The sequence below is a fragment of the Mixophyes fleayi genome, chromosome 2, assembly GCF_038048845.1.
Source record: "Mixophyes fleayi isolate aMixFle1 chromosome 2, aMixFle1.hap1, whole genome shotgun sequence".
NCBI lineage: Eukaryota > Metazoa > Chordata > Amphibia > Anura > Limnodynastidae > Mixophyes > Mixophyes fleayi.
Window position 1 is genome coordinate 305110297 of NC_134403.1, and position 23546 is coordinate 305133842.

Below are 23546 nucleotides of genomic sequence, written 5' to 3' on the forward strand. Positions count from 1 at the left end.
GTAGCAGACGTCTTCACCTACAGCAGCTGCCTTTCCTGTGGATATGGTTGCTTTCACAGGTACTTGGATGCCTCTAGGACTTATACTCAGAAGTAGTAAAAGCTTACACCGAAGAAAAGGGTTAGCGAGGAGTAGGAGGATGGGATACCACTCTGAGGAAGAGTTCAGGGAGTAACTGAAGCCAAGCAAGAGGTCGTAGATCAGTAGCAAACTAGAAGTGTCAATACAGGCCAGGAGATTGGGGGCAGGCAGCAAGCAAGAGTAGTCCAGGTAACAAAGCCAAGGGGTCAGATAACAGGTGGTCAAATTAGCAAAACACAGACAGAGAGCAGATACAGCAATAGGAGGACAGGAATGCTATAATCAGCTGGGAGGAGAAGTCTTCTCTGCCTTTTAAACAAAAGAGGGCCAATCAGAGGAGAAGAAGGGGCACACCTCCAGTCAGCAATGGTGAGTGCAATCAGGTGATTGCAATGCAATTGCTCGCCCCGGCTGTCTGTCAAACAGCCAAGGGCAGAGAGATACAGAAGCTTCTGGATGGATGCATGAGCCGCCACAACAGCGCGGACGGTCAGGAAAGACTCGGGGGGCAATGAACTGTCACAATTAGTGTCAAGTACATGTGTGGATTAAATAATAAAATAAAATAATTTTCATAAGATAACAGTTGTATATTTAGTGTTTTGCAGTTGTTTTTAATAATTGAGCTGTAAAGTACTTAAAAAACATGAATCTGGAAAACCCGACTTCACAACTATTATGTATAATACATGCCATGGTAAATTTAGCCCCCTGTAGCAATCTGATGGGGTTTCTGAGTGCCTGTCTCCTGGTATATTCTGTGATTGGCCCTCTGACTGAGTTTCTGGCCGTAACTGAGGATCCTTGTCCAGTCCTCTATTACTGTACATTACGCTCTCCACCCCCACATACTCAAGTAAAAACTATCCAGGGTCAGGAAAACTTTGGGGCTCCCCATCCACTTCTTTCTCCCCAAGGTTCAATCCCGCCTCCCACAAACACTCAAGTGACTACATAGTGGCAGGAAAATGTGGGGGCTCCAGTATTGTTTGACGATGGGTAACCCTTAGTTCCCCTCCCAAACCACTTGTGGGTGTTCTTATATGGGTAGTGTGAATCCTCATAGAACCCTAAGGTGTCCTCCGAGCAGCAAACCAGAGGGAATGGTCCAGAGCAGGCCACTGGGATGGAATCCAGAGTTGGAGCTGGTTGTGCGGCTCATGATACTCGCTGTGCCAGTGCCCTCTCAGGCTAACACTTCCTCATCTGTCAAGTCTGCATAGGGAAAGGTGTAGGAATAGTCTTCCCAATGTCCCATGGTATTTGCCCCTGCCATCTTCACATGTTGTTATATGAGAAACAAGCGACAACCTGGTTAAGATGATATCACACTCGTTTGGGGCAGTAGTCTTACAAGCATTGATATCAGGCATACCTAACCAGTGCTCCGTGTGAGGAATTCCTCTTATCCCTCACTATCAGTGATATTTTTCCCATTGATCCCCTTCACTCTGCTCCTACATCATTAGAGCAGCCTGTGTGGTGTTTCTTTTTTATCTGGGACATCTATACCCAAGTATTGGAAGCCTGCTCCGCTTTACTGCCACTGAAACTTAAACCATACAGCCATCGAGCACGCACTCTAAACCCCACTGATCCGAGGCACACTAATCTACTGAAGCTGCATCGTCACTGACTGATGATGCAGCTCCAATAGACCAGTGTGCCACGGATCCCCAGGCATGTACAGTGAGGCAGACCAGCCCTCCATCTTTCCACCCACCTGGTGCAAAAATGGTGCAGATTTGTGAATCTCCCTGATCACAAGGAACCTGCTGAGGCATTGGAGCCGGCTCCAATGTGGTCATTCTTTCTCCTACCTGTACTGTGTTACTGGCCCTGAATTCTACACCTCTCTGACACCTGCACCATCATCTGAGTGTGCCGCCCTGCTGCCCTGACACCCTGCAACCTTTTCACTGCTTATTCCTGTCGGGAGGATCTGAGCCTTACCTGCTGGATGCTTCTTTAGCAGCTGTGCTTGCTAACACCTGTTCCTGTACTGAATGCACCATACACAACTGCTCCATGAAAGAAGTGTCTCTTCATGGAGGTGTCTCTTCTGAAGAGTGTACAGTCATTCTCAGCACATGCCAGCATTGGGTGAGATATTTTGAATTTTCAATACAAGTCTCTGGGTACTTTCCCTGCCTAAACTCCTATACTACTACCATCTAAAGGGGGCCCTCCCCTGCAACCTACATATCCCACTGCAAAAATCAACAGAAAACTGTCAAACTCACCATCTATACTTAAACTGTGGTTATACGACAGTAATAACCCAGGCCCCCTGTGCTCTGTTGTGTCACCAGCAGAGGGAGCACCTGCTCTGATTTCAGCTTACAGTACTTATAAACCATTATACCTGATGATTCCAATTTCATTGTTTTATAAATGGGTCTCATTAAAATCTCTGATACCGGCTAAGCAGGAGTCCCAATGCTCTACTGTACTACCAGCAGAGGGAGATCTTGCCACAAATTGTGTTTCCAAAATTCACAAAATAATATACTTGTAGTCAGTGTACTCTACAGCTTTCGGGTGTGTGTGTAAATAACCAAGACATATACCCTTATCTCATTGGCTCTATGGAGCCACTCCAGTCACTTTCAGTTGACCACCTGAATATAATGTGAAATTTTCTTCTCCCATGTGTGTGGACTATTTTGTATTGTAACATTACCTGTATATATCGTTTTTGTCTTTTCCATTCTCACTCTCTCACCTCACCATACAAGAATGTCCAAGAACAAGAAATCTAGCTATCTAGCTATCAGACTTTCGTCAAATATTATTCTTAAAATAGGGATCAGCGCACGGTGAACTGAAGCATACAATATGGCACTAGATGCACGTGGAGATGTTTATAGCTCTTTTCAGATAATATGGCAAAAATAGAGGGTCAGTAATTTTCCAATTTGATCTTACCCTGCTCTTTCCCTGTATTCACTTGAGGTATCCTCTCCACTGTGACCACGGAGTGTTGATTTCCCAATCTGAGGCACGATGTGAAGAGAAAAACACAAGTAGTTCCGGATGGTGTTCGGCTGTGAGTACAGCTCGTGCCGTCTGCAGTGGAACGCAGGTGAACCGCACAGTTCCTTCTATCACTTCCTGTTTAAACGGATGCCCGGATAGTGCAAACAAGGATGCAAAGTTGCAATCGTGCATAATGATGTAAAAATGTAAGTTAGCCGACGCGTTTCGTCCATAGGGACTTTCTCAAGGATAATCCTGGTTGTAACAAATTGCCTTTTATAGTCGAAATTTCGACCAACTTTATTGATAAAATAGTGTTTTGACACACAATATAAAATTCATCGATACGCTGGAATATCAATAAAATATATACAGATATACTCTGCATATAATAAAATTATGTCTTGATAGGACACAAGTATATAATACTATATTCTAAATCAGAAATGGCCATAAATCAAATTCTAGATTTAGACCTAAAGGGATTAGAGTTTTTAATTTATATATAAATTCTGTTTCTATTTTGGACATTGTTGCAATATAATTTCCTCCTCTCCAATTTTTTGGCACCAATTTAATGCCTTTGAACTTTAATCCTCCAGGGTCTTTGTTATAATAAGTTGAAAAATTTTGGGGAACAGTGTGTGTAGTAATCCCCTTTTTAATATTTCTTATCTGTTCCATAATACAAATTTTTTGTTTTCTTTTTGTCCTCCCCACATATTGGAGGCCACATGGGCACTCCAATAGGTATATAGTTCCTTCAGAATTGCAGCTAATATTTTCTTTAATGGAATATATCTCTTTAGTAGTTGCCGAACTATACGTTAACATGGGGGTAGTTGAATTAATTTTGCAATTTTTACAGCAAGAACAATTGTTACAATAGAAAAAACCTGCTGTGTTTTTAATGGTTTTCTCTTTTTCAATTGGTAAATAGCTTCTCGTAAGCATATTTCTCAAATTATCTGCTTTTTTGTATATAAAAATTGTTTTTTTTGGGATAATTTGGCTCAAGATTTCATCATGTAAGAGAATATGCCAATGTTTTTCTATTATGTTTTTTATTACCTGGAAATGACTACTAAACTTTGTAATGAACACAGTATCGAATTTCTTCAGTTCTTCTTTTTCGTTTTCTCCTTTATATGTCGTTAGTGTGTCTCTATCCACTTCCTTCATATTTTGAAAGGCTTCTTGTATAATATTTTTATTGTAATTCCTTTCTATAAACTTTTCCATCATATTATCTCCTTGTTTAGTGTAATCAGGTAAATTGGAGCAATTTCTTCGGACTCTTCTAAATTGCCCCTTCGGTATATTTTTAATCCACAAGAGCAGGGTAAGATCAAATTTTTGCCATATTATCTGAAAAGAGTTATAAACATCTCCACGTGCATCTAGTGCCTTATTGTATGCTTCAGTTCACCGTGCGCTGATCACTATTTTAAGAATTGTATACATATATTTTTTCAGCAGCAGGAGTTCTTGCATTAAGAGAAGCGCCGATAATTCCACTTTGTTTTTGTCAAATATGTTACTGTGAGCCAACCCACCCTGTCCAGACAGACATCCTCCCCTTCTCTGACTCTGAGATGGATTATATGGTGGATGACGTTCTGCACAATCCACCAAAGCGGACATTGCTTCCCTCTTTTCTGAAATTAAATATAACAAACAAACCATCAAGGATAGGGTCGCTAAAGCCATGACCACTCTTACCTCTGAAGTTCCTGACATAAGCAACAGTGTATATTTGCTTTAGAGAACACATGGGAAGATCATTCAATGTCAACATTTTTCGGAAAAAGATTTTATCGACAAACGTAACCGTCTCCTGTCTCTTGTTGACAAACAGGAGGATGCTGAAAATAGTGGCAGAAGCAACAATCTTTGAATCCGTATAAGTTGAAGGTCCTCAACTTGAGGACTACCTTTTATGCTACTTCTTTTTGCTGCCTCCCTCAATATCCAATGACTTGCTACTACTGGAGAGCTCACCGGGCACTCTATACCCAGTTTCTGGATATCAACACTCCGAGGGATGACATCCTCCGCCTACACTACTGTAAGACGAAAAAAACAATACTTAAAGAGGCAAGAATGCACCCGGACATATGAATAGACAGGGCCAAAGTACTCATCTTCCAGGATCTGGCACCCTCCACATTACTTAAACGGAGAGAGTGATGAGAGATGTGACTCAAACCTTACATGATAACAATGTTAAATACAGGTGGGGCTTTCCCTTCTCCCTTCAATTTCAAAGAGACAGCAGGATATAACAAGCAAAAACCCTTGATGATGATGGCGGTCACTGCTCCAGAAAAAAAATCTTCAGATACTCACACCATTACTGTCAGTCTCCTCCTCTGGACAAAGCGCTGCACCTCAGCCCCAGAGGGCACCAAAGCTAACCTGGCACCCTGCCTCATCCAAATCAAAAACCTTCTTATCACCTGAAATGTTACCAGTTAATCTTGACTGGACTAATTTACCCCATTTGGAACTCTTGTTATACCTTGAATGGTTGTTCATCAGTTTAAGTTGCTCTGGACATATCCGCTCCTCCTAGGTCATATGGAGAACTACTTGACATTTTCCGTTTCAAACTTGGAAAAGTCCTTGCTCTGTGTCTGTTTTTCTCTGCTTTTTGCAGGTCTCTTGGACTTCACGGATCTCAACTGTCTACATCAATCCTCCACCTGTGCTCCAGATTTACATAGACTTATCCCACTGGTTGCCTGTATAGACTCAACTATGGATAAGTCATATGTTTACTTATGTTCTCTTGTTTTCACTTTACACCACACATTAAGTTAGATTCAGATTGGTAATGTTGTTTATGTTATTGCTACATGCAGCACTAATGTTCCATCATACATATGTTTATGTACGTGCCGTTCTGGTCCTACCATGCACTATGTATCCCTGATTTTCACAGATAAATTTTCTCTACCTGGCTGATGCCAGTGTCACAATACCCCACTCTGACCGTTATGGCCAGCTCTAGACAACTTTGGCTTTCTAGCCACCCTTCTCCAGCGTGCAAATCCCCAGGGTACTTTTGTTCATGAGCCTTGTCCCCCATCCCATTACCTTCCCCACCCCCCGTCCACTTCTACTCCTACTACTGAGGCCATCCCCCTGGGCTCCCGGCGACCTGGAATCCCTCTATTTACTCCATCTTTCCATAGCAGTCCAACCTAACTTCCATTGCCATTAAATTTTTTATGCTCATGGTGAAGGGACTGAATTGCCCTTTGAAGAGAACCAGTTTATTTCACTCTCTTCTTCAAATGAGAGGCAATATAGTGTGCTTACAGGAGACTCACTTTTCTGATTACCGCCATCCCGAACTCAAATCCAGATACTATCCTAGCTCTTATCACAGTTGTGATCCCATTTGCAAATAGAAGGGTGTCGCAATCCTCTTTGCCAAACATCACACATTCACACCTTTCAGGGAGATTAGGGACCTAGAGCGGAGTTATTTACTTCTAACAGGTGACCTTAATAACATTCCCTACACTTTCCTCAAAGTTTATGCTCCCAACCCAAACCAAGCTAATTTTTTCCGCTCTATAGGTAACCTTTTATCTTTGCACAATAGAGGTAGGGTAGTCTTGGTGGGAGATTTCAATGTCACCATAGAGAACCATCTGGACAGATCCAAACCTTCCCCTCAAGCATCTCTCCAGATTATAGCTACCAACTCCAAGGCTTTGGGGTCTCTTCTCTCCAAGCACCTCCTGTTTGATGCATGGAGAGTTAAAAAACCCATCACTAATAACTTACCTTCTATTCCCCAATCCACAACGTGCACACCTGTGTGCTGATCTGGATCAACATCTCCTTGATATTGATATGTTTCCCAGTACCTGGTCAGATGATGGCCTGGCTACGGTGGATGTTGTGGGCCCTCAGACTGGACAGCGACAGTTTACCTGGCGCCTAACTGATAGAACTTACTTATTCATCACTTAAAATCACAAACTGACAATGAATTCCGAAATTATTATGTGGCAGTCTAATTAGGGCAGCTTTGTATGCTAAATACAATGAGGATTCAGAAGTAGCTTGAGGCCTCCAGGTGGGTAGCTAGCTTGGCCACGATCCACAAAGCTTCGGGTTTTCCAGAGGACTACACCAAACTTGTAGCAGCAAAAGGAGAGTTAAACCTTTTGCTCTCTGCTAAAGTTGAAAACTCACTCAAGTGTCTAAACCAAACCTTCTTTGAAAAAAATGACAAGGCAGACAGGTTGCTGGGGTCCGGGCTGCGATCAAAATTATCCCAGAGTAATGTGCTCCGGATCAAAATCACATTCAGGTTGTACCAAGTTCTAGCAATTTTACAGCAAACTCTACAACATATCACAAAAGGCGTGCCCCTCTCCTGCCTCAGTGGAGTCAACCCTGCATTTCATCTCTCAATGTCATTTGTCCAGACACCTACTTGCCGCACTTGAGGTGCTGTGGACGCACCACACTGTTCTGATTTTGTGCAAAAAGGAATTCCTTGTAATTACAACCACAGAACCAGAAATATGATACAAACATTAAATTGTTTATTGCAGCGAAAATCACAGTCCAGGTAAAGCAAGAAAACAAAGACCAGTTCAGGTTTGATAAATCAACGGACTTTCAGGTGTAGCAAAATAACAGGTAAATGATTATGAAAATACAAAAGGTAACTTTGCTGAAGCCAGATTACAGCAATAGCCAGGAGTTCTCAGCAACTATAAGTTTGCAGTGTATTCAGGCATAAGACTGATATCAGGTAGGTTTCCAGGAGATAAAGTACAGGTGAGTAGCAGGAGCTGGGTAAAACAAGGATTTCCTCAGAAACGGCAAAACAACAAAGCAGGTAGTCCAGGGACAAACATACATTAATGACCAGCACAGGAACCTGGTCGAAGCTGGTATAAGTAATGAGTGACACAGGTGTGCAGCACCTTTGGTGACATGGAGGTACTGCATCCAGGAACAGGAAAATGGCAGAGACCAACACAGAGTAATAACATTACTCCCCCCCCTATTAAAGGAGCAGATTCCAGATGCTTCCATAAAGGTTCCATTCAGGCTCTTTTCTTCTTCTGTTTTTTTTTCTTCTGGGATCTTCTAGAAAAAAACATCAAGCTCTTCTCCAATGTAGTGCAGACAAGACCCAATTCTTCGAAATCACAAGAAGAATGGACAAGGAACATCAAATTCGGTTTCAGAGTCCGGGTCCCAACCTAAAGTCGGAACTGGACATTTTATTTTATGACCAGATGATGATACGCCCATGAAGCCGGCAACCATAGTTGGTGTCAGTTGTGACTGACCCAGAAGAACTTTTCCCTTCTGGTTAATTTTACTCTTTGCAGACATAAAAAGACGGATTGAGGTCACGTGCACAGATGATTTATGAATTAACTCGGGAACTGATACAGAGGTTGAAGCCGAGGTGTGAATTGGAACAGAGGAATTGTGAACAGATGATTTGATTACATTAACAAAATCTGTAGTGTTATGGATAATGGGATCATCGGAATTAAGAAGGAAGAAGGCCCAAGTCTGTGGCTCCCCTCTAAAACTCATGATTAATGAACCCACTTGGTTAAATTGGTCAGCAAAGTAATCTGGAGATTCTTGAAACTGTTTTATGCAAAGGTGAAGTACCGTAATAAATTGTCTGATGTCTCCGTCAAAGAAGAGTGGAGGAGGAGTTGATGGCTCAGAAGAGGCTTTGGGGCGTTCTGGCTAAATAGCAGGCTCTGGGCGCTCTGGCACAATAGCAGACTCTGGAGAGTCCTCAACTTAGGCAGCGGTCTCTGGAGAGTCCCAAATTTGGGCAGCAGTCTCTGGAAAGTCCCCGACTGGGACGGCAGAGCAGGAGTCCCCGACTGGGACGGCAGAGCAGGAGTCCCCGACTGGGCCGGCAAGTTGGGCACACTTGACAGCAAGCCCGGACTAAGCACACCCACTCAGACTGGACAGCACTGTGAGAAGCCTCAGACCAGACAACGTTGTGAGGAGCCTCGGAACGGACAGCACTGTGAGGACCCTTGGACCAGATAAGGCTGTGTGGCAACTCTGGCTGAACCGAACTGTTTGGCAACTTGGGCTGACCTCATCAGTTGGCCATTTATGTTAGAAACATAAGTTAAATAAGGACTGCTTTTTCATGTAGCACACAAATACTTGATAGCTTATTTGTACACTGAAATTTATAGTTGATATTTGTGTGCTACATGAAAAAACAGTCAGTATTTAATTTATGTGCAAAACAGAATACTAATTTGCACCCCTTCCATTGTAACATGGTTTTGTCCAGGAAAAATAAGAAGACTCTCAAGTTAAGATCCTTAATGAATCGGGCCCAAAGTTTTAACAGCTTTCTAGCATTTTATGTCGCATACATTAATTGTATATGCGCCATTGAAAATATCAGTGTCCCTACCGAGCATTTCATTATGTGCAAATGTGCCTGTTTGTCCAGCTAGCACATACATAGATGCACACCAGCTATACTGAATTGTCATGTATGTGGATCTACTGTGCTTGCGATCGGTACTGACTAGATCTGAGGAGCATGGAAACCCCAATGTTCATCAAGGGCCAGTACAAGGGAGTGGTGAGAGAGGAAATAAAGTCAAAATAAAAAAAAGGTTTAACAGGCAGAGATGATTAAGAAACGTACAACAAGCTGTGTATCAGACGATCAGACAGAATCGTGCTAATTCACAACAAACACTAGATCAGCCTGTTGCACAGACAACAGAGAAAAGTATGAGCATGTTTCAATAAAGAGTGCCTGAAGTCATTCAAACAAACTTGCACATACTTGTCATTAGGAGTATCTATATATTAACTGCATATTCAGTGCATACCCAAAAAGAGGTGCTGTCAGCTGGATGCATGTAATGGATGACAAACATGTTTACACTATCTTAGACAGAGTTCAAGGACAGGTACATTATGCCCAAATTCTTAGTTTGTCCCAGTAATATTGTTCTGTGTTTAATTCTAAAGGATTTCAGGTAGAAATGGAAATGTACATGGTGGAAATAGTCACTTCATATTTCTGCCTTCATCACGTTAGGAGCACAACGTTCTTGACTTCTGCATTCCTCTCCTAAAATGTTGCATGGTAGAACCCCATTTACGTCTAAAATAGTTCATAAAAGTGATGGGACATTGACAGGTCCGGATTTACCGCTAGGCAACCTAGGCACCTGCCTAGGGCCTAGTGGCTCTCAGGGGGCCCAGAAGGGAGGGGGCTGAAGGGGCGTGACTCGTGTGTGTGTGTGGGAGGGGGGGGTCGGGTGCCGCGAGAGGGGAGAGGAGCTAGTGTGGTGGCTAGTCTCCTACCTCCCTCCTCTTTGTGGCTTGCTCTGTGTCACATGGGACATGCACCACATGACAGGTGCCGCCCCATGTGTGAAGAGAGGGAAGAGTGCACAGCTGGTGGATGCAAAAAGGTAAGTTAGGGGGGTGTAATATATTGCTAGTGTGTGTGTATTATGTGTATGTGAGGGGTCACTGTGTGTGTGTATTATGTGTGTGTGTGAGGGGCCACTGTGTGCGTGTATAATGTGTGTGTGTGAGGGGCCACTGTGTGTGTGTGTGTATTGTGTGTGTGAAGGGCCACTGTGTGTGTGTGTGTGTGTGTGTGTGTGTGTGTATTATGTGTGTGAGGGGCCACTGTGTGCGTGTATTATGTGTGTGTGTGTGAGGGGCCACTGTGTGCGTGTATTATGTGTGTGTGTGAGGGGCCACTGTGTGCGTGTATTATGTGTGTGTGTGAGGGGCCACTGTGTGCGTGTATTATGTGTGTGTGTGAGGGGCCACTGTGTGTGTGAAGGGGGGGGGGGGCAAACCGATATCTTGCCTAGTGCCCCATGAGGTGTAAATCCGGCTCTGGACATTGGCACTGCCTTAAGTATCACTATTTTACATTGGAAAAATCCTAGTACATTGTGCCTATGAATGGGATGTCCTTTATAAATTGTGCATAACCTACAAGGATGTGTGAGGATCAAACATTTTGTGGGGATTTTATATAGGTCCTACAGCTTCCTGCTAACCTTGAAACACCCCATACATGACCTGTGTCATTTAAACAAAAAGTAATAATTGTTTTTACATATGAATACAATACAATGCTCAGAATGCACCAAACCCATTGAGCATCACCATGTCCCTCCCATCAGAAGATCAAAATTTTGTTTGTCCAAGGTTGGTGCTATCTTGATCCTTTAATCTATACCTGTTGCTTACCCCACAACCAAACAGCATTTTTACTAGAGGGTTTTCAGGTTTGTAAACTACACTGTATATATTTCTAATCTGTCTCCTCAGTCGCTTTCTGTTATATATGCATTCTGTGTGGTGGTCACATCTTCAGCTGCTCCCCTTGAATTTAGTTATTTTACATGACTTTAAATGAAATATTTAAAATATTCAAAATGTTAATACTTACATTCAAGGGTTCCTCAAGTTTTCTCTGAAGCAGAAGGTTATATGTGTAGTTCTCCATAGACTTTGTTATGTTACAGTCCCATGTCACATTGAGGAGTCCAGGATACATAGCTACTTTCAGATTTGTAGGTAATGGAGCAAAGGATGCATCTAAAAAAAAGAAAACATGTTAGAAACAATTAAAGTTTAATGTCAATTAAATATTATACAATATAAAAATATTATGCAATTGAAAAAAACTATTTATTTTTGCATGCAGGGAAAATACTGCCTGATTTTGCATGCAACACATAAATACTGGGTAGCTTTAGTTTACATTCCAATTTAGAGTTGAGCTAGGATGGTGAGTCCCTCCGACATCCTGGCTTTAATAAACGTAAGTACTCTCCTATTTTAAACAATGTGGCCCCTTAGTAGCTATTGTTCAGTGATAACATGTTTTCACCAGACAATAACACAACTACTCTACAGAAAACATTAAATGACCCGATCCCTCCCATCCTGGCACCAAAAAACTAGGTGAGAGGAAATAATGTGCCCCCACATGTCAGGGGGTATAAGCAAACTAATGGTATTTTGTAAAAATTCAAAGTCTTCTGAAAACAAGGTATAATTTGTGTGTGTGTACTGTATAAATAGATTACTGATGTTTATTTTGGAATGAGACCATTCAAAAAAGTGTCAAAACAGGCTTAGCACAGGGGTACTAAAAGCTTTAAAAAAATGAGTTTTGTTCACTTTCTTGCAATTTCAATAATAAAACAAACAAAACTTTTTTTTGCCCATTTGGGGTACAACCGAATGGTATTTTATGAAAACTGAAAATCCTCTAAAAATAAATTACAAAAAAGGTATACAATTTGTGTTGTTACTGCATAAGTAGATAACTGATTTTGATGCTGGGATGTGACTAACCCAAAAAAATGGCAAATTAGGCTCAGCACAGGGGTGAGAAAAGCCTCAGTGGTGAAGGGGTTAATATTAATTGCAAAATCAATTAATTAAGGTGTTCATATGGTTTATATTTAGTACAATTGAACTCTTTCTTCAGAGTTGTATTCATATTTAGTGAACTCCTTAAATGGAAGCGCACACACACACACACACACACACACACACACACACACACACACACACACACACACACACACACACACACACTCACTCTCTGTTACCAGGACCATTTTTAATTTATGAGAAGCTTCCAATGAAAATACAAAACGTCATTCTGTGCAGAGAAGATCTCTAAGCAGCCTGTTGACACAATGGTTAGCATCTCTGCCTCAGAGTGCTGGTTGCGTGGTTCAGATTCCTTCCATGCAGAGCTGGATTAAGGCTCTGGGGGGGGGCCCGGGCACTTTGGACAGGGGGGCCCCTAAAGTGTACTATGGCTATAATTTTAGACTAATACACAGACAATACTGTGTGCACTACTGTTAGGTGCAGGCAGCACCCCCTTCATGAGTAGAGCAGTGTGAAGTTGAACATACCTCCCAACTGTCCCTGTAGTCGGAACAAAGTTCTGACTGAGTGGGTCAGTCCCGAGGACTGCCCCACCAGAATCAGGACAGCTGGCAGACTGTCCTGCTCTCTCCCACCTGTTCTTCCCGCTTTCAATACTTGTTGCTGCTGCTTGGGTCCTAAGCTCAGTTGTGCTTGTCTGGATCCTGAATGTTGGTTAGCTGTTTGGAAATAGAATAGGTACATGAAATATAGAAATACCAGCAATGAGTGAACACAGTAGGCCTCCCTGCTTCTATGCAGTCTGACATTAAATCAAAACAATTTATGTTTTATTATTAGTGCCCCTTTCCTGTAACCAGCCCGACTGTAAAATAATTTTATTCATCGTTAATAAAAAGACTTATTGCCCCCAAACCACCCCAACATTAAATTAATAATAATCACATTTATTAAATAAACCAATTTCCTACCATACATTAAATAACTTGCATTCAATTTTAAGAAATAGCAATCCTTTTTCCAAAACTCTGCCACACATTTAATTAATAGCACCCAAACCACCCCAACATTAAATTAATCATCCCACCCTACATTGATAAGTCTGCACCAACCCCACTATTAAATTAAATTTCCCCACCATCACCCCACAAACAAAATAACACCCATTAATTAGCCACTATCTACCTCACACATTACATTTCCACAAGCCCCCTGTGCCCTCACACATTATACTGCAACAAGACCCTGCTGCCCTCACACACATTAGACTGCCACAAGCCCCCTGCTGCCCTCACACACACTACATTGACACAAGCTCCCTGTGGCCTCACACATATTAGACTGACACAAGCCCCTGTGTCAACTCAGCAAGGGATAATCCAGAATTTAGGATGGGATTGAGGTAACATATTAATTAGAAGTTTCCATTCCTTTCTGGGGGTTTTCTTAAGGGAATTCCTTTGCAATGCAAAATCATCATCAATCATCTGTAGACTCATTTGGTATAGTACCACATTTTTCAACTGAATAAGAGGGAAATGTTATTCTATTATTTTATAGAAGTATAATATTATTATTTAACCATCCTGAAGATGTATAGTCCAGATCTGGTAAGTATGAACACATCATTTATTTTTTTAATTTTTTTGTAAATTACTTAATCTTTACAGCCATTTTGTTTTTATTTTATAGTTTGCTACATGCATAGATAATATATGATAAAAGTCTGGTGCTTGTGTATTATGTTGCCTATGTATATTTTTTAGATTTGTTTTAAATTGTTACAAACGCTTTTTTGATCTACGAGTGTTAATATTCATTTTAATATGGAGTACTGTAGAATAATGTGAGTAGATAATCCTTCCCACCTCTTCATAAGTGTCTGCTAAAAGACTAAAATATAGTGTAAAATAAGGTGCTGTTCCAAAATACAGTGAAAAGGTGCCAGTAAACAAAGAAACTGTACTAAATAGACACAAGTTCCCACATGGTAAAACAAATACAGTTACTTCCTCATTGTTTTAGAGGTTGTCAACAAGTGTAGAGTCTGTAGATAAATAATTTGCAGAGAGGGCCCCCCCTAATAGTGCAGTATATTAATAAATTGCAGCTATGCCCAAAAGTAAAAAAAAAAATGCACACCAGATGGAATACATATTAGAGATGGGCGGGTCCGGTTCTCCGAGAACCGAACCCACCCGAACTTTGGGTATCCGAGTACCGAGCTGAGCAGCTCGGTACTCTCCCGCCAATTCCGAATCCAAATCGAGGCCGAACGTCATTGTGACGTCGTCGGATCTCGGGACTCGGTTCTCGCGATACTTCAACTTTATAAATACACGCCTCCACAGCAATCCATCGCCATTTGACAGAGGGAGAGAGCAGGGTGTAGTCATAGGCTAATTAGAGCAGGGACAGAGAAAGAATACAATATTGTTCTTGCAATTGCTCTAACCAAAATCGCTAGTGCAGAGAGGAGGATAGAGGTTTATTATTTTTTCTTCATATTTGGCACTCCCCAGCGCTTTTGGGTTGTCCCCCATAATTGTGCATTAATATTTCTGGCTGTCAAAAGTCATATCTGTCAGCAGTATCTACTCAATAAATGTTAGCACTCCTCAGTGTTTTTGGGGTGTCCTCTCTAATTGTGCATTAATATTTCTGGCTGTCAAAAGTCATATCTGTCAGCAGTATCTACTCAATAATTTTAAGCACTCCTCAGTGTTTTTGGGGTGTCCTCTCTAATTGTGCATTAATATTTCTGGCTGTCAAAAGTCATATCTGTCAGCAGTATCTACTCAATAATTTTAAGCACTCCTCAGTGTTTTTGGGGTGTCCTCTCTAATTGTGCATTAATATTTCTGGCTGTCAAAAGTCATATCTGTCAGCAGTATCTACTCAATAAATTTTAGCACTCCTCAGTGTTTTTGGGGTGTCCTCCCTAATTGTGCATTAATATTTCTGGCTGTCAAAAGTCATATCTGTCAGCAGTATCTACTCAATAAATGTTAGCACTCCTCAGTGTTTTTGGGGTGTCCTCTCTAATTGTGCATTAATATTTCTGGCTGTCAAAAGTCATATCTGTCAGCAGTATCTACTCAATAAATTTTAGCACTCCTCAGTGTTTTTGGGGTGTCCTCCCTAATTGTGCATTAATATTTCTGGCTGTCAAAAGTCATATCTGTCAGCAGTATCTACTCAATAAATGTTAGCACTCCTCAGTGTTTTTGGGGTGTCCTCTCTAATTGTGCATTAATATTTCTGGCTGTCAAAAGTCATATCTGTCAGCAGTATCTACTCAATAAATTTTAGCACTCCTCAGTGTTTTTGAGGTGTCCTCCCTAATTGTGCATTAATATTTCTGGCTGTCAAAAGTCATATCTGTCAGCAGTATCTACTCAATAAATGTTAGCACTCCTCAGTGTTTTTGGGGTGTCCTCTCTAATTGTGCATTAATATTTCTGGCTGTCAAAAGTCATATCTGTCAGCAGTATCTACTCAATAAATGTTAGCACTCCTCAGTGTTTTTGGGGTGTCCTCTCTAATTGTGCATTAATATTTCTGGCTGTCAAAAGTCATATCTGTCAGCAGTATCTACTCAATAAATTTTAGCACTCCTCAGTGTTTTTGGGGTGTCCTCCCTAATTGTGCATTAATATTTCTGGCTGTCAAAAGTCATATCTGTCAGCAGTATCTACTCAATAAATGTTAGCACTCCTCAGTGTTTTTGGGGTGTCCTCTCTAATTGTGCATTAATATTTCTGGCTGTCAAAAGTCATATCTGTCAGCAGTATCTACTCAATAATTTTAAGCACTCCTCAGTGTTTTTGGGGTGTCCTCTCTAATTGTGCATTAATATTTCTGGCTGTCAAAAGTCATATCTGTCAGCAGTATCTACTCAATAATTTTAAGCACTCCTCAGTGTTTTTGGGGTGTCCTCTCTAATTGTGCATTAATATTTCTGGCTGTCAAAAGTCATATCTGTCAGCAGTATCTACTCAATAAATTTTAGCACTCCTCAGTGTTTTTGGGGTGTCCTCCCTAATTGTGCATTAATATTTCTGGCTGTCAAAAGTCATATCTGTCAGCAGTATCTACTCAATAAATGTTAGCACTCCTCAGTGTTTTTGGGGTGTCCTCTCTAATTGTGCATTAATATTTCTGGCTGTCAAAAGTCATATCTGTCAGCAGTATCTACTCAATAAATGTTAGCACTCCTCAGTGTTTTTGGGGTGTCCTCTCTAATTGTGCATTAATATTTCTGGCTGTCAAAAGTCATATCTGTCAGCAGTATCTACTCAATAAATTTTAGCACTCCTCAGTGTTTTTGGGGTGTCCTCCCTAATTGTGCATTAATATTTCTGGCTGTCAAAAGTCATATCTGTCAGCAGTATCTACTCAATAAATGTTAGCACTCCTCAGTGTTTTTGGGGTGTCCTCTCTAATTGTGCATTAATATTTCTGGCTGTCAAAAGTCATATCTGTCAGCAGTATCTACTCAATAATTTTAAGCACTCCTCAGTGTTTTTGGGGTGTCCTCTCTAATTGTGCATTAATATTTCTGGCTGTCAAAAGTCATATCTGTCAGCAGAATCTACTAAATAATTTTTAGCACTCCCCAGTGGTTTGCGCTCAGAATGGATTCAAAGCAGTCCACATATGATCTGAATGAGCAACCAGGTTCTGTCACCAGTCCTGATGTTAGTGTTCCCAGTACGTCATCTGGCCAAGGCGATGTCAAACAACAGAGTGTTTTCAAATTAGTGCAAAAAACAAAAACCAAAAAATTTTTTACTGTATTGAAGCGAAAAAGAAGTGTAACTGAGCAAAAGTTAAGTGACGATAAAAAAAAAATTGCAAGCATGCCATTCTACACACGCAGTGGCAAAGAGAGAATGAGGCCTTCACCTTTGGCTATTAGTGGCAGATCCCAAAAAGTTACCCAGCCTACAATTGGTGCACAACTACTGTTACGCGTCAAAGCCGAGCTGCAAGATAACAGTGAGGCATTACAGGAGAATATTTGCTCTGATTCACAAATGACAACAATCCCTGTGGAGAGTCCATCCAACAGTGGGATGTCTAATCGTGAGCATTCTGCTGATGTGTGCCTTAATAGCCCGAGTGTAGCCAGTGATACCCAAATTGAGGATGCCACTTTGGAATTAGAAGAGGATGAGGGGGAGATTTGTGTAGGCGACGAGGGCGCTAATGATGATGTTGATGATTATGATGCAGACAGATACCAAATTGCCTTTCTCAATTTCTATTTATATTCTAGATTATATAACGGCTGAATAGTTTTCTATTTTACTCCTAGTGGAGAGAGGATCTGATGCAGACAGATACCAAACTGCCTTTGTCCATTTCAATTTATATTGTACAGTATATAACGGCTGAATTTATTAGTATTTTATACAAGTGGAGGGGGGCCTAGAGAGACAGAAACCAAACTGGCTTTCTCCATGTCAATTAATATTGTACAGTCTATAACGGCTGGATTTTTTGGTATTTTATACAAGTGGAGGGGGGCCTAGAGAGACAGAAACCAAACTGGCTTTCCCCATGTCAATTAATATTGTACAGTCTATAACGGCTGAATTTTTTGTTTTTTTAAAAAAGTGGAGGGGGGCCTATAGAGACAGAAAGCAAACTGTCTTTTTCCATTTCTTTACATATTTAACTATAAGTGTAGGGTGTAATATAGATTCAAAGACGATGGCTGCATTGCCAATATGCATAGATGGAGAGGAAGACAATCTGTTTTGTGTGTAGAATAAACGAAGGCCTACCAACGAAGAATTAAACAGTTTTTTTGGATGATTTATTACCTCAACAATTAGATTACTTATCTCTAAAACAGTTGGAGCACTAAATTGGGTTATTTTAGGCACAAAAACATGTATTTTCCAACAAAATAGCAAAACAAAACCAAACAAAACCAAAACCAAAACCAAAACACGCAATGGCGGATTTGCAAAACCAAAACCAAAACCAAAACACAACGGTAATCCAGATCCAAAACCGAATCCAAAACCAAAACACGGGGGTCAGTGACCATCTCTAATACATATGTAAGCTTATCTCAAATGTCTTGTGGTCTGTAGATTTCCAGTGGATCTGTTTCTCATAGGTAGCAAGCAGCTCAATAGATGCAGTTATGCAGAACAGCAAAAGATAGCAGCAATATAGTGTAATAAAATCATCAAATGTAATAAACTTTAACAAAATGCAGATCTACAAAATCAGAAACAAAAAGGGTTATCTGCTTTAATTAATGTGGATTCCAAGGATTAACAGTCATTTTCCAATGATGGCAGCCACATATGATTGGTACTCTGTAGACTGGTCCATAGATGATATCCACTGTGTTTTTTCATATTGTGGACTTCCTCACGGGCACTTTTTAGCTAATACCATATGTCTACTAATTTCATATTTATCTACTTCAGCTATTGCTGCTGTATGTCTCCCTTAGGGTGTTTGCTGTTTGAGGTAAGGGCTGCATTCCTAATGAGCTTTAATAGGTGCAATTACTGCACCTTTTGTTATCATTATTCATCTCCTGCTGGGTGGCACCAGTTTTGAAGTGTGTGTGTGTGTGGGAGGGGGGGGGGGGGGGGGGTAGAGAACAACAGTAGCACAGTTTATTTCAGGAGATGAGTGTGATGACCTTGTGAGAGGTAGTGATGTTCCCATTCATGTGATCAAGTAAGTGAGTACAGGTCTGCAAATGAGGGTAATAGTTAGTTCTTTATTATTACTAGGAGTCCCTTGTCATAATATTTTGCATGTTTGAAATTAATAAAATGGTTATATTTTCCAAAGGAGTTACTGGTTATTATCTATACTGCCCAACAGTCCATGGGAAAAAATCAGGAACACAAATGCCCACACATTTGTTCAACTGAAGCCATGGCATGCTGTGGTCATATCATGAGCATATTTGGCAATACCATTATGTACTTGAAATTGGGCATGTAAACATAAACCTGTACTGTAAAATTTCAAAGTTGCAGCTTTTGGCTCTTTTTAACAAATAGGATACGTCAGCGGGACGCACACACACACACACACACACACACACACACACACACACACACACACAGCTCTCTGCTGCATCACTCCAAGCTGCTCAGAAGACAGGAAGTGAAAAATGAGCACTTCCTGTCTGAGGGCCAATCAGCAGCAGGCATCCTCACGATTGGCTGTCTGTTGCTGCCACTGACCACCAATGATGTTTTCATTAACTGTATTTTTCACCCCCCCCTCCCCCACTCGCGGCGGGTGGGAGAGGGGGTGCCGCGAGCAGGGGAGGGGGTGCTGCGAGCAGGGGAGGGGGGGTGAAAAAGACAGTTAATCAAAACATTCAGCAGCTTCTCTCCTACCAGGCGGAGGGGGGCCCTCCGAGAGAGGGAGGCCTGGGGCACATGCCCCCTGTGCCCCCCCCCTTAATCCGGCTATGCTTCCATGACCCTATTTGTGTGGAGTTTGCAAGTTTTTCCCATGTTCGCATGTGTTTACTCTGGTTTCCTCTCACACAGTACAAAAAATTACCCGTGTGTGTTAAGAAATTTAAAGTGTAATGAGGCAGTCACTGTGCTTGCAATGATGGCATTTTGGGTAAAGCAATGGTAGCAGGAGATATTGCAGGAAAGTCAGAAGCATATTATTACTTTTTAGAAATCTTTTAACACCATAAAAGTAAAGAACATTACATCATTAGCTAGTATTTTGGCCATCTTGTCAGCTTGTGGTTAGATAATCTTTATTTTCCTATTATATATCTGCGAGATGCTGATGGCAATAAGGCCTACTTCAGGTATAAAACTAACAATTTCATCATGGTACTACACTGGGAGGAGGAGGAAACAGTCAATTCCTCCTTTTTACCACTCTTTGACATCAGCTACTATGATTTTGGTAATGGGGCCAGATGTAGAAGATAGACACAACCACATTGCGGCTACAAGTGAAACCTAATTCACTATTTTTTTTTCAGAAATTAAATTGTATGTGAAATAAAAGGATTGCTCAGACAAAGAAGAACTTAAGTAGAGCTCACAGTGTGGAAGTCTAAGGAATGCTAATTGCTAGTTCTACAAACATGCTCCCTAATAACCCCTTGGAGCCTGATTTAGAGTTGGAAGAAAGTTTAATGGTGGTAAAAATGGGCTTTGCCACATTGCACATGCACAAAAATGTGTGACCACCTTTAGAACCTGAGTCATTAAGGAGAGCAAAGTATAAAAAAGGAGTAACTTTGCACCTGGTCAAAACTATGTTGCGTTGAAGGGGGAGGTATATTTAAAATGTGGGGGCAGATTTATAATTTGGGTAGGGCATGCCCTGGATAACTTTAAATTTCAGTGTAAAAATAGAGCTATCATGTATTTTGTGTGCTAGGTAACAAAACAGCCAGTATTTATCTTATGTGCAAAATAATGAACTAATTTGCGACCCTTGCATTGTAACATGGTTTGTCCCGGAGAACATTTACTCCTTTTTTTGCCTTACTTTCCTTAATGACTCAGACCCTTAGAGTATAAAGTACTTGCTGTTGCAGCACCTTATTCCTGGAAAGGTGGATCTGCTGTGCACATGTTCAGAACATTATAGATGTGCAGACATAAGTGAAGCATGTACCCTAGAGATGCAGCTTATTTGCACTCAACTATAGCTCCAAATATGCTTCTTATGAGGTGTATTGTTTGCGGGTCCCTAAAGATGATGACAGCACTTTCACAAATCTATGTACCCCACTAAATGAGAAACCAGGAATAATGCTATAGCCAGGACTGGTCACTGCTAAAGGATTTTCCCTGAGAAAGCAGTAACTAGCATGAGGATTTGCCATGGTGAGTCTGTCATACTATAACAGAGAGGCCTGCAGTGTGGTGTCTCCTTGTCATAATTTATGGTCACCATAGGAATGAAAATTGTAGGGGAATTGTACTCACAAATAGCATAAGCCCTTCCCCTCCCTGGGTAATTCCAGAGGGGAGGTCAACTGGCAGTGTGGAAGGGGAAGGGATGCCACAAATTGCAGGGCCAAGATTATGCGATTCATCGTAGATTACATAATTTAGACTCCTATGAAGTGACAGGATGCGTGAGAAGTGCCTGCTTTCCTGGGAGTTTGGGACACCAAGCCAGATTTCGGGAATTCCCCAGATATTAAAGGACAGTGCCGAAGTATGCCTAAATCCATGGGGAATGTTCTTCCTGAAGTAGTCAATAGAATATAGAAATAAGAAGAACTGTGATGGTAAATCATCAAAAATTCCTCTAATTTTTACATTTGTTGTCTGCTTAGTACAGGAGAGTGTGTGGGAAGTGGAAACAACAATGTCAATAGGACGTAAAACAGTGTTTAATATAATATTTACAGTAAATTAAAAATCCCACACAATATATACTGATAGAGTTAAATACTTTTTTAAGCAGTATTTACATCAGGATGAAGCATGTCAATTATGTGCGACAATCAAAGGAGTAATAGATTTACTTTTCTTTTCTGGATAAGAAAATGTGGAGGTTGTGACCATTGAGTTCTAGTGTAATACAGGAGGTGAAAAAGTTAAAGCAGAATATGGCTGCAAGTCTCCAGCCTAGTGGCTCAAGTAAGTTATGTCCCATTGTTGTTGGTCTTGTGTTTATATGGACAAGTTCAAATGTAAGTGAAACCTTATTATAAAAACAAACGTGTTTGACATGCAGCTGTTAACTTGTGTTAAACACGTTGATAAGGAGAGACAGAGTTTGAAAAACAGGAATTCTGCTGCAGCCCTACCCAAACATGAATAACACTGCATTGTACTAGAAAAGATAAACAATAACATAGTACAGTGCACAAAACAAATTCTTCATAAAGAACTAGTGGCAGGAATATGATACATTAGTAAATACAAATCACCAACTATCAGAAAGTTCCATACAGTTTTGACACTATGGGGCATATTCAATTCTCCGGAAGTCCCGCCGCGTAAAAACTACTACCGTTATTACGGTAGTAGTTAGCTGGATTTCAGCTCGCGGCTCAGGGAGCTGCGAGCTGAAATCCAGCGAGAAAATTACCGTATTAACGTTTTTTCCGCGCACTATTACCGTAATAACGGTAATAGTGCGCGGATCGTGGGATTTTCGGCGTTTCCACTGACAATTGAAAACGCCCCTATGAGGCATATTCAATTCTTTAGTTTCCCCGCGGCGTTAAAACTATTATAGTTATTACGGTAATAGTAAGCTGGATTTCAACTCGCAGCTCCCTGAGCCGCGAGCTGAAATCCAGCGAGAAAACTACCGTAATAACGGTATTTACATGCACTGTTACCGTAATAATGGTAATAGTGCACTCGCCGCGAGATTTTTGGCTATATTTCCAAGAATTGAATATGCCCCTATGCCTTGGATATAGCATAATTATAAGGAACAAACGGTGGGATTGAGTACACAGGTGTCAGGTACTGGGTCGCTCTGTTTTTCTCAAACAATTGTGCTCCATCGATACCTGAACTTCAATGAATATACGCTTTAATAAATTTTCCACAATGTAAAAGATATTATCTTGTATTTGAGTACTCCTTCAGGTATAATTAAAGTTTTTTGTTTTTTTTTTAAATTGAAATACATGCTAAAAACATATAGTATCAAATGCATAAAAATATAGAAGCATTGTACTGTATTACATTGTGTTACTATAATAGAATTGCTTATTCAACTGCCTTCCCTGTCACTGAAGATGTATCTTGATAAATAATCACAGCTATTCCGCTCACCTGGAGAAACCATTGTTACTTTGCACACTAGTTGAAGAGAAAACCACAGAATGATCAGAAATACCAGATAAGAGGAATGCACCATTTTCAAATAATTCAGACTTCAAATCTCACATAAGATCTAGAACAGAAGAAAATATTTGTAAAACTTTTAGAAAAGATACAGTAATTGAGCTGGTTAGTTCACATATTGTTATGGGGGCTCCTTGAACATGCGGTGAACTATTGGGTGGAATAAGGATAAGTGGTCCCTTTAACTGACATGCTTCCCAGTTAAAA

At 40.8% G+C, this 23546-nt stretch overlaps 1 protein-coding gene across 7 annotated transcripts in view; it reads right to left on the reverse strand.

Annotated features, from left to right (window-relative positions):
- The window catches only part of LOC142139148 (granulocyte-macrophage colony-stimulating factor receptor subunit alpha-like), a 108420-nt gene that overhangs the window by 59627 nt on the left and 25247 nt on the right, over nt 1-23546 (reverse strand). For all 7 annotated transcript variants that reach the window (XM_075196506.1, XM_075196508.1, XM_075196505.1 and 4 more), the window contains 2 exons: nt 23268-23388; nt 11528-11676 (listed from right to left, as the gene is read on the reverse strand). In XM_075196506.1, coding sequence (XP_075052607.1) covers nt 11528-11676; nt 23268-23352 — 234 coding nt within the window. In that variant the 5' untranslated portion in view covers nt 23353-23388. The remainder of the gene's footprint in view (nt 1-11527; nt 11677-23267; nt 23389-23546) is intronic.